This window comes from Talpa europaea (assembly GCF_964194135.1).
Source record: "Talpa europaea genome assembly, chromosome: 1".
Classification (NCBI taxonomy): domain Eukaryota; kingdom Metazoa; phylum Chordata; class Mammalia; order Eulipotyphla; family Talpidae; genus Talpa; species Talpa europaea.
Window position 1 is genome coordinate 20,603,595 of NC_140073.1, and position 13,378 is coordinate 20,616,972.

At 43.8% G+C, this 13,378-nt stretch overlaps 1 protein-coding gene across 1 annotated transcript in view; it reads left to right on the forward strand.

The window, feature by feature from the left end:
- Positions 1-2,057: 2,057 nt before the first annotated feature.
- Positions 2,058-13,378, forward strand: part of SLC1A2 (solute carrier family 1 member 2) — a gene marked incomplete at its 3' end in the record, with an annotated part of 43,013 nt that continues 31,692 nt past the window's right edge. Inside the window, exons 1-5 of the mRNA XM_084246183.1 lie at positions 2,058-2,193; positions 3,796-3,948; positions 5,866-6,116; positions 8,925-9,090; positions 13,047-13,173. Of these exons, the coding sequence (XP_084102309.1) occupies positions 2,064-2,193; positions 3,796-3,948; positions 5,866-6,116; positions 8,925-9,090; positions 13,047-13,173 (827 nt within the window). The 5' untranslated portion in view covers positions 2,058-2,063. The remainder of the gene's footprint in view (positions 2,194-3,795; positions 3,949-5,865; positions 6,117-8,924; positions 9,091-13,046; positions 13,174-13,378) is intronic.

Here is a 13,378-nt window from a genome sequence, read left to right on the forward strand (position 1 = left end):
GATGAGAGGAAGTGGTTTCTGGATCAGAAAGCCCCTTGCCTGCATGCTGTGAATCGCCATGCCCTATTTTCTTTTTCAGATGGCGAGTGACCAGCACACACATAGATTAGAAGTCAGAGACTGCCCCAAAATCTCTAGAAGGAAGAGAAAATTAGGCCATTCATGGGTGACTAAAAGCTTACATTTTGTTTAGTATTTTCATCTGGATATCTTAACAGATCATGGAATATCCTAATTTTAAAACATTTTGGGAGCAAGTAGAATAAACAGCCTTTTATGGAAAAGTAAGTAGTTATATTTGGGTCCCTGATCTTAATTCTGAGACTGGAAGCAAAGCTTGGTGTCTTGTTGGAATGATGGTGCCACTGAGTAGGTGCCTTGAGTTGATCATTGACCTTGCTATGAACTTGATGAATATTATGTGTCTTCTTCATCTCCCCTGGAGAAGAAACCATCTGTGCCAGGGGCTATACCAGCTCTCTAACTTCCAGGATCATGTTTAATTTCCATGAGGTGGGCATCAAACCCTGTTCATTATATACCACACAGCCAGTGAGCGATGGAGTCAGAAGGTGAAATCCTGGTTCTCTGCTTCTAAAGCCTGTGCTCCTTCCATTATAACCAGTGACTCCAAACCACTGGTCTACAGTGTAGCCCAACTCCCCCCATCCCCTGCCAAAAATAAAAATGGTTTCTCGGATATGATGAGAACACTGGGTAAGACTAATATCTTTCTACCTTGGAAAACACTAACTTACTCAGAAGCTGTAGTCTGTCTTTCTAGAAGTTAAGATTTGTTTCTCTTTTATCAACCGATGATAGTGATTGTAAATAGCAGCTAACAAAAGCCCTAATCTGTCAGAGTAAAAAAATGGCCTCCCTGTGTCATTCCCCATACTTACATTGGAAATCTTACTGTTCTGGGAAATGACAAAACCGGAAGCAGCTATCTACTCATTAGCTGGCAAGGGCTCCCACAGCCAGTTCTCAATACAACTCAGGCTCACACCAGATTTATCTGGAAAGGGGCTGGGCTGGATCTGGGGGTAAAGATTTCCTATAATCACACTTTACAACATGATAACACTTAGTGGCATTGAATCTTGGGTAGCTCAGCAGAGTCCTGATAATGTAAGTAACCTTTTAAAACTAAATGGATTGACTCTTTTTTTTTTTTTAAAGATTTATTTATACAAGAGCCAGGGTACAGGCCAGGTGTGCGGGAGGGTGAGAGGATTCACCAGAGACAGAGCGGGGAGCAGAACAGGCAGGCTGACTGAAATACACTGCTAAGGGGAGCAGCGGGTGAGACAGGAGAGGTCTGCTGCCCCATGTGGGTATCTCCGTGGCCAGCGGGGATCGAACCGGCACTGCAGAGGCTGTGGACAGACTCACAGCGCTGCGCTCAACTGCCTGCGCCACCAGGGAGGCCCTGGATTGACTCTTTTAACTAAATAAAACATTTCCCCCACCCCCAAAAGAGGTAAAAACATGTACTACCAGTATTTATAATGTTCCTCTGTTAAGAATGCAGAAGATTTGAGCTCAGGGGCATCTTAATTGAGCATGACAGGGGCCTTCCTTGACTCTTCTGACTTTAGATTATTCAAAAGTCATCTTTTGCTGTTGTTATGGGTGAAACAAAGGTGAGGTTTGGACCCAGTCATAGCTGGTTTGAGTCGCCATTGCTTTTAGCTTTGTGACCTGAGCAAGGTACTTTTTGTAAAACAGGGCGGGATACTTTGCTCTGAGCGTTACCATAGTGGGCAACCATGGAAAAACCCTACTGTGGCCTGCAGGGTGCCTTTTCTTTTCTTAGATGGTTCGAGATAACAGGGCTCCTAGGTATTCAGTGTGCCCTAGTGCCCTGCTAATAGGTAAACTGGGATTTAGGGTCCTCTGAGCAGCTCAGGTTTTTATTTTCCTGCCACTGCTTCCAGATTCTCAGCTGTGCCTGGGGGAAGGTCCATTGACCTCCTGCTACTTGAGTGTCTCAAACTGCATAGGGGACATGCCCAGCAGGTTCTCACCATGGCCTTCGCTTCTGTTTTAGTGCCAACAACATGCCCAAGCAGGTGGAGGTGCGAATGCATGACAGCCACCTCAGCTCGGAGGAGCCGAAGCATCGACATCTGGGGCTGCGCCTGTGTGACAAGCTGGGGAAGAACCTCTTGCTGTCTCTGACGGTTTTTGGTAGGTGCCACCTGACTCACCGCCCTTACCTGGCTCTCTCCTGGCTCTGTGAGGAAGCTGGTTCTGGCAGCCAGCTGGAAAGGAAGTTACCTGCCACAGGTCCCACTTCCCCAGGGCCTCGCATGGCTGGCTCAGTGTTACATCTTTCCCCTTTCCCTGCCCTAGCCATTTGTTAATTTACATGTTTCCAAAGCAGATGGTCAGCAGAGCCAACTTTAGATAAACACCTGTATGGAGATAAAGCAACAATTGCAGAAAACCCCACTCAGAGAGCTCCCAAGGCCTAAACTTCTCGAAACAGCCCATTCATGTTGGTTGTTTTAGCTCCTTCTCCAGTAAGATCAGTGTGGAAGCAACTTGTCCCAAGATGCCTTGATCTGCTCTAATTGCCCTGCTCCAGCCTCGCCCAGGCCAGGGCTGTCTTTTGTGTGGTTGATGACACACCACAGTCTTAGGTTTTCAACCTGGGTTTATTGAAAGTGGGGCCCACTGCAGCTTCTTGACATGACAGCCTTGCCATTTTCTTCCTCCAGACCCCCTGTGCTTGTGCTGTCACTCAGGCTCCACATGGAAACAATCAACAGCTTATCTCTCTGCCACCCAACCACACTCAACGCTCCCGTCCACAGATTCTCCTTTGAGTCAGTCTCCTTGGGTGTCAACGACCGGGGGTACGATGAGAGTTCCCTTAGTGAAAGGTCACCACAAATGTAGAAGGGTTTTCTGGCTTACTCTCCACAGAAGCACATTGCATTCATCATAGGTCTTGAAGAAGTTGGACAATATGTCCTCACCTGTAAAGAAAAAAGGTCAAGCTCTTGGCCACATAGCTCCCTGTGAGTCCCCAAAGGTAACTCACAAACCTGGGGAGGTGACCTTCCTCCTGACAGCCCATGGTGCTCTGACCTGCTTTGTGGTTTCCACAGGGCCATTTGTTTTGGCCACCCGCTGGGGGAGCTCTCAAGTTTTCTTGTGGTTCCCTGTGTGAGCAAAGTGCAAGACTCTTGCCAGCCTCTCTGCCCACATTGTTTCCTCCCAAATTATGTGTATTTTTAGAGATTCTCTTTGATCTCCCATAAGATCAGCATGTCTAAGGATTATGTAAAAGGACATAGAAACCTCCTTGAGGTTGAGCCATGGGAAATTGTTGGAGGCCAAAGAAAATAGAAGAAAAAAGGGAATTCACACCAATTTGGACAATCAGATATTCCTCTAGCTGGTATCTGGTTTAAAAGGGAAGAAGTACATTAAATACCAGGCTTAGGCTGGGAGGAGAAGCAATGCCAGGCATTGTGGGCTGTTTCTACTGATAATTTCTGACTCTATAAGTGGACAAAATCCTCAAAGAAGTCAGGGTCAGCTCAGGTTGCCGTGTTATGCTTCCCAGAAGCCTTGGGGAGGCTCTCCCGGACTCCCCCAAATAGCTGGAGGTACAAAATATTCTCTATCAGTCATCAAAATCAACTTCAGTTCCTTACACATTATTTATCATCTGCTAATGGAGAAGTATGAGACAAGTCAGTGGAACCAAAATATCCCCTAGAGCTATGCATATGACTAAGGCTAAAAGTAAATTCATACCTTCCTCCCCCTTCCTTCCAGGTGTCATCCTGGGGGCAGTGTGTGGAGGGCTGCTTCGCCTGGCATCTCCCATCCACCCTGATGTGATCATGCTAATAGCCTTCCCCGGGGATATACTCATGAGGATGCTAAAGATGCTCATTCTTCCCCTAATCATCTCCAGTTTAATCACAGGTAAGATGACCCCTGTGGTGTCTGGCCAAAGTGGGTGATTCTCCTGCTCTGGCTTGTGGGCTGACCATAAAATCTGAATGAATCTGATGGCCTATATTACGTCACTTTAGAGCCTTGGTTTCTCTATCTCTAAAATGGGAATATTCAATTCTAAGAAAAATGTTTGCAGTCATTGATCAGTCCATCTCTTTCTAGAAGCAAAAGATGTAAAAGAAACATAGCTACATGCTAATAGCAATGATGTCTGTGGTGATTTTAGTTTTTAAAAAATATTTTTAAAAAATTAGTTTTTAAAAAATTTTTCTTAACTTATATTTTGATTAGAAATGGATAAGGGCAATAAATAGAGAAAAATGTTCTATTTTCTATTTTATTGAGTATAGAGGGAAGTGGGCGTTAAAAACAAATACAAGATAGGAAAGTCCTTTCAGTTTTATAAAAGAACAGCATCCTAAAAATATAGACCACATTTATTTGTTTTTGGCTAAAAGAATTGTTTTATTTGAAAGAATTTCTTTTTCCTTCCATGGGCTTATATTGGTGACCTCCTCAATAAATAATATTGTTCAAACAGGCTATAAATTGATTTTTTTTAGTGACTGAGCTCCATGAAGTTGAACTTTCATCTTATTTGGGAGCCTGTAACCTGGTGGACCTTGCCTTACTACTGGACTAGTCCCCCTTAGGAAGAAAGGAAGGCTCTGGTAACTCTAACAGACTCAGAAGCTAAGCCAGGCAGTTCTAGAAGCTCATAGCTGGTTGACCAGTGGATTTAATGTGAGGAAGGTCTTAGCACTTAATCCTGGATTGAGTGAAGTTGTGCTTTCACCAGAAATGCTCCTTTCCAACCCAGAGGAAATGTTCACCATGCCTTTTAAAACATGTTGTACATTGGCCAACCTGTTGAGAAAACTCAGCTACCATTGGTGGAATTCAGACTTTAGTTGTAAGGAGAAGTGGGTCATCTTAATTCAGAAAAGTACGATTTGCTTCTCTGCAGCAAAAAAAGACTGATCCCCAGAAAGGGGTACAACTCTTATACAAGAGGGAACTGAAACCAGGAAGTAGAAAAAATGAAGAAACAACTGGAAAATAAAATACCCAGTGAAGGCTGTGACTCACTTGAAATTCCTTCGCACAATCACAGAACCTTTCTCAGTGTACACAAATCACATTGGCTGGGTGTTCTCTAATTCCTACATAGGATCAGAAAGGCGGTCTCCACTGTGCTTCATCTGGTAGGGATGAGAGGACTCAGCAAGGTCACCCTTTCAGACTCTTGATTTCAGTGACCAGCAATGTGTACAAAAGGTGTTTTGAGACTTGGCATAGGGTTGCAGTGTTCTATTTTCCCAAGCGACAACCCTAAAATAAAGTAACTAAAACACTAGCTTGTACCAGTACTGTCACTTCATGAAAGAAAGAATAGCTGAAACGAAAAGATACTTTTTTTCAATTTTCTTTTTATGGCAAGTTAACTTATTTTCATTGACTATAATAATATATTTTGAAATCTGCCATTTTACTTAAAGAGAAATATAGCCATTTCTCTTGTCTTGCATTTTTGTGATTGATAAAATTTATTTTCTATTTTTTCCATCTATGAGAAGGCCACAACCTCAGAATTAAACATTGAATTTATTCAACTTCAATTTAACTCTCTTGCAGGCTGACAAAAGTAGTCACTGACCAGTTTATGAACCCTGAACCCGATGATCTCCACCTCTCCCTAGTTCCCTAGCATCTTAAAAATGTGTTTGAGAAATAGAATTAATTGTAAACTGTGTAGTTGACCAACTATTTACTAAAAGGAGTTTAATGAACCTTAATGCATTTGAGTAATACAAAGCCATGTTATAGATTGGCAGAAATGGGTGATCAATAGAAGTTCTCCTTCTGCATTTCTTCTCCCTCCAGGATTGTCGGGCCTGGATGCCAAAGCCAGTGGGCGCTTAGGCACCAGAGCGATGGTGTATTACATGTCGACCACCATCATTGCTGCTGTGCTCGGGGTCATCCTGGTCCTGGCCATCCACCCTGGGAACCCCAGACTCAAGAAACAGCTGGGGCCCGGGAAGAAAAATGATGAAGTGTCCAGCCTGGATGCCTTCCTGGACCTTATTCGAAATCTCTTCCCTGAAAACCTTGTCCAAGCCTGTTTTCAACAGGTAACTCTGATGATCTGGCCTCTCTCGCTTCCTAATATCTAAAGATGATGAAAACTCTTTCAATGAACGAGTTGTGGAATAATTTGCTTGATAACGAATGATCTCTGTCGATGGGTTATATATATCTGGGACGGTCTTGGGATTGGTGTTGTGGGTTTGTTTTGTTATCTTTCCCATACCTATATCCCCACCCCCTTTTTAAAAATCTCCTTATTATTGTTTAGTTCTGGTCTTTGCATTAGGCAAGGACACATTTTTACCACCCTTGTCTACAACCCTCCAGAGAGTACTCAGTTGTCCTCAACCCTTGGTGCTGTAGCCAAACTACCTGGGTATATTTAAAAATATACATAGTGGGCCTCCCCGGTGGCGCAGTGGTTGAGTGCTGGGTTGCGAAGCTGCCCGCAGGCTCTGCAGCACCGGTTCGATCCCCGGCCACCGGGTGAGGGTCCCATATAGTGCGCAGACCTCTCCTGCCGCCCGCTGCTCCCCTAAGCAGTGTACTCCTTCAGTCTGCCTGCTCTGCTCTCCCCTCTGACTCTGGTGAATTCTCTCACCCTCCCGCACTTCGGACTGTAACCAGTGCTTATATAAATAAATAAATCTTTAAAAAAAGAAAAAAAAAAGAAAAATACACATACTCTACAGAATCACAATTTCCAGGGTGGATCCAAGGATTGGTTATTTGTCAAATTGTGGAAGTAAGACAGGGGCATCAGGAGATGTTTAAATAGCATGGATGCATATAAAATAAAACTTCAAGTCTCCACTGTCCTTCCCTAGAGTTGTTCTTGTTGAGGATTTTGTTTCCATAAATATATAATGCACATGTGCATAATCTTTAAAAAAAGTTGTACCCAAGTGGTCCTGAATTATACATACTTTTTTGTAGTTTGATTTTTCATTTATAAGTGTTTTAGTATCACCATCTTTCTTTTCCTTTTAAATAATTTCCTAGTATTTCTAGACAATAAACCTCCAGCAGCTAAAATGTCTTGCCAAAAAACTTGAGAATCTAAACTTACTGAATATTGCAAAATGCCCCTACCGAAGTTTGCAACAATATATACTCTACCAACTACATGCAGGCATATCTATTTTTAAAAACTGGTGATTTTTAAAAACAGATGATTCTGCTGAGTGGGGCTACTGAGTTAACCCCTACCACTCCCTGGCCTGTTGTTTAATCCCGAGCCTGGTTTAGTTCCCTTTAGCCCATTTCAAAAGAAACTAGAGTACCAAGCAGCCTCTTTCAGATATTTCCAGGAAATCACAGGAGAATAAACTTCAGTAACAGGTTCTTTACAGGACAAGTCTGTATTCCTAGGTACCCCCAAATCAGGTCTCTTATCTGATCCTTCGAACCAACATATATTAGGTCCGTGACCATCACCCCTGTGAATTCAAGCCTTGGCTTCTTTAGCAATTTCAGGGTGAGTCTACACTCCATTTTAGGTCCCCACTTCTTTCCTGGGAGCATGGCTTTGTTTCTCCCTTCTGATCGCTCCGGCAGTCTCTTTTTATGCCAAGGTTGCCCAGGCTAAGGGGCCTATGAGCTGCCCGTCTCATCCCACACATCCAGCCCAAGCTGCTTCTCCCCCTTGCACAAGTGCACATGAGCAGGCTGGGGTAGAGGGCATCCTGGCTCATCTCAGAGAATGTTGTGTTCTCTTCTTCCCTGTGTCAGATAGCTGGTCAGTTCAGCAGTGCTTACTTGAGTCCACAGCAGTAGTATTGGGTCCTTATCATTTATCATGCAGCACAAAAGGGGAGAGAATTTAGGGGCAGGTCATCTGAGTTGAAGCCCAGCTCTGCTGATAACTCTTTGACATCTTGTAAGTCACTTGACTTCTCCATGCTTCCTCTTCCATGTCTATTCAAGCTTCAGCCATCTGTTCCCTACTACATGCGGGTGCTGACATTCTAGGATTCTGCATGAGTTCTATTTTAATGCCTTTGGGGGTAGTGTTTCTCAGGGCTTATATGTGAGTTTTCGCAGCACTCTGCATGCAGGGTGCCTGGCACCTTTAAAAATAGAATGGCTGCCACAGATGTCGAGGAATAACATGGGAGGTTCCTGAGAGGCCATTTGCACAGAGATGCTTGGCAAACATTGTGTGAGGTTTGGCATCATTGCCCGGAAGGAATAGGTGTCTTCCCACCTTGCATCTAGATTTAAAATGTGACCCAAATTCCTGCTGTGGTGGCTGCTGGTAGCTGGCACATCTGGCACCCAGGCAGTAGTTCCAGAAGTACCTGACTCCGGAAAGTGCCCAAATAAGTTAGTCTGAAGATTCTTTCCAGGCAGAGAGGAATAAAAGAGAGGGATGGTGAGGTGCTGACCTGGTGCCAAACAACACCCTGGTCATCCTATTATTGGCCAGTTCCAGAGCCAGGGGCCAGGAGCATCACCCAAATGGGTGTCACACTTATGAAGCACACCCAAGTTGGGTATTTGAGAGTGTCTCCAAGGTACAGACTGAAGTCACGGGAAGGAAGGAGACAGAAAGCCATATCCCAGTTTGAATCTGGTGCCTGGGTTACACTGCTTATAGGACATTTCCAAAGAACATTCTCAATCATTTGATTATTATTTGATGGGGACAATTGTACCCTAGCTTTTGTATAATAAAACACCACTTTGTCAAACACAAACATAAAAAACATTCCCCAGTTTTCATAACCTCTCTTTGGCACTTCTTAATGATTTTTAACATCATTGGGAACATTAAAATATGTGAACAGTCAGGCCTTTGGTGACATTCGAGTCTCAACTTCATATTTATGTCTTTGCCTTTGCACCATTAGATTCAAACAGTGACCAAGAGAGTGCTGGTGGCTCCTCCGACCGATGAGGGCAATGCAACCAACGCTGTGGTCTCCCTGCTGAACGAGACTGTGACGGAGGCACCTGAGGAAACGAAGGTGGTTCTCAAGAAGGGCCTGGAGTTCAAGGATGGCATGAATGTCTTAGGTAGGTGCCCTGGTATTCCTCTTCCTGGGGAGGAACCTCTGCTCCCAGCCTTTCTTGCTGGTCAGGACCCCAGGACCCCTCTCAGAAGACCAGTGACTTTGCTGGCCTGCAGGTGGAGCAGGCGGATTCCTCTGGGGAGTAAGTTAAGTGTCACTGGGGCTGGCAGCTCAGAGTAAGGAAGAGGGAGATGGGCAGAAGAGGGAGCAGGAGGGGATGTGGTGACTGGAGGTTGGTTCTGGGGAAAGAGAGGGGGCTAACACCCCCTGGCTGCATTTTCTGAATTTCTGTGATGTTTGCAAGTCATCACTCTCCCTGACTTGCCATTTCATTAGGTTGCACATTCAATTTTCTCATTTCTTTAATATTTTTTGATGTTATCTTTCTCTACCAGTGCCTTGCTAAGCGTGGAAGATGTTCCACCCCAGATTTCCAAGTCCATAAACAAATGTAGTGTTGTCAGGCATAGAGAGTGTTGACTGTGGTGCCCAAAGTTGCTCATCAAAGGGAATTATCTTGTTTACCTTTCCAGGGATCCAGTGAGCCCTCTCCCCTGGCCTGTAGCCTTTTTCTGGGAGGGTATTCCCAAGGCAATTTGACAGGCAGTTAGACAGGCCAGGTTTGACTAATCCACTGGTTATCTGACCATGGCCTAGTTGCTCCACTTTTCTGAGCCTCATTTGGCAAGTGGGGCTGGGACTGGCATTTATTTTGTAGATTGTTAAGAGGATTTAATGAGATCGTACAGGTAGAGACAGTCACGCAGGCCATGTGTGCCATCCCTGTGGATTATTCGCATTAATAAAAGTTGGTAGGTGGGTAGAGAGCTGAAGGGATCAATAAAAAACACTTCCCTGGCCCCCAGCTGAGACTCCCATCTTGTGGGTGAGTCGAGTTTACTCCCCATCCACCACTGGGTCTACTACCCACCATAATGCCTAGCCACCATTAAAAGGTTATCCACAAGACAAGAAATAGGAACATTTGGTCATAAGGCTGAAAAAAATGAGCAATCAGGTATGAGAAATGTGCTCATCTTTGCACTCAGGATTTCTGATAATTTGAGTGAGATCTGTTTATAAATGGGTGAGCTCAGTGGTCCTTCCACTTTGTCATCCAGGAAATCAAATCAAATTCTCTGTGTCCTTGCTAGGGTTGTTGGATAAAATACAGGATACCTGGTTAAATGTCAATTTTAGATAAACAAGAAATAACTTTTCTAGTGTAAGTAGGTCTCAAATATTTCCTGGGAAATACTTTTACTAAAACAAAGCTATTGTATTAATTGCTTATCTGATATTCCAAATTTAATTGGGTGCCCTATTTCTTTGTTTATGCTAAATTTGGTAACCTTACTCCTTACTCAGAATAGTGGGGGGAAGAGGTGGAGGGTGCAGCATTGCCCAGTCACGGAAAAGTGAAGGCCTCAGTGAGGTGAGGACTCCTTTGTGTGCTAGGCCTGGCGGGAAGTAGGCTGGGTAAGTGAGAGTAAGGGAGGAGATAGCAGTCTAGGTTGCCAGGCAATAGCACATCAGTAAACTGTTGACAATCAGTGGGACATGAGAGGTGGAAAGAGAAAGGAGAAGTAGAAGATAGCCTCTGAGAAGGGTTTGCAAATAACCTCAGCTTCCACCAGTATGGTTAAGTCCAAGGGAAATTAACCAAGTAACACTCCCACTGCCCAGATATCTGGGACTCTTTCAGGATCTTCCCAGTTCTCCGTGGTCCCTTCTGGCAGGTCATAGCTGAAAGATACAATCCCCATGGTCCAAGAGGTCTCACTGTCTTCTACACACTCTGAAGGAAGTTGAGTAATGAGGCTTGGGGTGAATCATTCAGTAGACTTCTGTGGTTGTTTCCAGAGTCTTGGTGGATTCTGGGAAGTCATGTGACCTTTGGCTCTAACGAGGAGTTTCAACATAACTCACAACTCTCTCAATCCCAGTGACCAAGTCTAAGAGAGCTTTGTTGAAATGGAACACCCCGGTTCCAGTGAGTGAGTTCAAAAGGCAATGTTTGCAGATGAAATGACAAGCTAGATGTAGGTTTCCAAGTGCAGATTAGACTCTGGAAAGCCAAGGGAAGTTAAAACTGTTGAAAAACTTCCCATTTAGAAATTATGATTAAAATAAGGTTCTTTCCATGTCTTCCAAAGTCTGGAGATGGTGGAATTTTTTATTATTTGGTTTTGGCTTTGGAAAGTCCCAAGGATCAAACATTGTTTCAAGTGAAGAGAACGCCTTGGTTCACTCTGACCTTCTTTAAGGCTCATTTCTCCCCTGAGAAAACCTCCAGATCAACTTCTGGGCTCTACCCTCACCCCCAGTTGGTTGCACCTTTAAATCTCCCTCTGTCCTCATAGATATGGTCAGTTCCTGCTGATCCTGTAAATGGAACTTTCTTATTCCAGTTCTTTGAGACATTGAGATTTTGTGTATTTTCTCTTAAAATTTCCAAAGTGAATGAATCAAATAATGCTAGCTCTTCTCAGCCAGAATGTTCACATATTATTTCTCATCACACAAATTGAGACAGGATAGGTATGGGGACAAAGCGGGAGAGAAGGAAGAGAGACTGGCCTATACTGCACTTTAGAAAACAAGTCAAATAGGTGAACAAGGTACTGTAGCCAAGGGGACAGCAATGTTGATTGATAGTTAGAATTGGTTATACTTTTGGTTAGAATTGGAGCCCCAAGATTGCCAATAATCAGTGGGCGGTAGAGCCTGGGAGATGCATGATGATGGATAATCAGAAATCCAGAGGACCCTAGGCAGTAAGCAGCCATCTGTTAGGCATGGGATTTTCCCCAGTCCCTGGGCAAGTCTTGGTGAGATTCTAGGCCAAGGGGGTGGTCACTGAGGGGAAGGGTGGAAAGAAGTGGTACAAGGAGAGAATCTTCCTGGGAGAGAAAAGTGCAGTCCCAGTCTCAGAGGAACTAGAGTATAGGGTAAGTCCCCGGGACAGAGACTCAGGTGCAGAGAATGAGGAAAAAGCCAACACACAAATAAGACCCAAGGCTGAGTATTGCAGTTGGTCCAGGACTTGCTACAATTGGATGCTGACATCAAGAGATGGGTACAGAGCTCCTTAAATATTTCCTCCCTGAACTTAGGGTTGACCCTGGAGGCTGGCATGGGGCTGGACTTAGATGGAAGTTAAGTGATGTCCAGTGAAGGGAGAAGAGGACCAACTAAGGAAGTAGGAAGAAGCAAATGTACTGTTTTTATGATCCTGAAAAAATTCAAAGAAAAAAGAAAGCATTTAACTAATTTGACACTGAAAAGAATTAGGATGAATTAACGAATCACAGGTTAAATTCAAATGAATTGGGTCAATTGGGGTTTCCCAACTGTTTTGGATTTTTTATTCCTTTCCATCTGGATTTTTGACATTTCTCTCCCTTTCAATTTAGGCACATAGCAATAAAAAACATTTTTTTTTGTTTGTTTAAGATTTTCCTACAGTGAAACACACCAGCCATGCGTTAATTTGGGACAATACCCAACCAATATAGACAGAATTCTGGCAGACTCTGTGGGCTAATTGGATTCTGCTATTCCAACATTGGCTCTAAAGTCTGCATGATAATCCCCAAGTCCCAACAAGCCTTTCTTTGCTCATCTATGTACTGTTGGAATCTGTTTATACATGACTTCATAAGTGAGGAGGGAAAAGAAAGAGCGTGCTTTTTAATGTGGAATGAAAATGAATTCATTTTCTTCAAGGAACTAACACTGTTTACAGTTCAACTTGTTCATGTGGAAAATGTTAAGGAAAGCCATAATTTTCCAGGGTGAAGTTACTTTCAGTGTGAAATATAATGTTTTTATCTTTTAATTCCAAATTCATAGGGTAACAGGCATGGACAATGTGACTCCAGATGTTGGGAATGGGAAAGAATGAGAAAGAAGAAACAGACTTTTTAATTGTCCTGTATGATGTGATTCACCCAACAGGTCTGATAGGGTTTTTCATTGCTTTTGGCATCGCCATGGGGAAGATGGGAGACCAGGCCAAGCTCATGGTAGAATTCTTCAACATCTTGAATGAGATCGTAATGAAGTTAGTGATCATGATCATGTGGTAAGTGGACACTTGTTCTGCCTCTGTAGTGGTGGGGAGTCAGAACGTCCTGGGGTCTCCATGAGACCTGCCAGCAAGAAAGAGTGCGTAAGTGTGGACCAGAGGGTTCTCAGAAGGAGTTCAAGAGAGGGATGAGCACCTCTTTTTTTGGAACTCCTAGAAATGTTTGGAAAACTATGACCTACAGGTCATATCCTATCTGCCA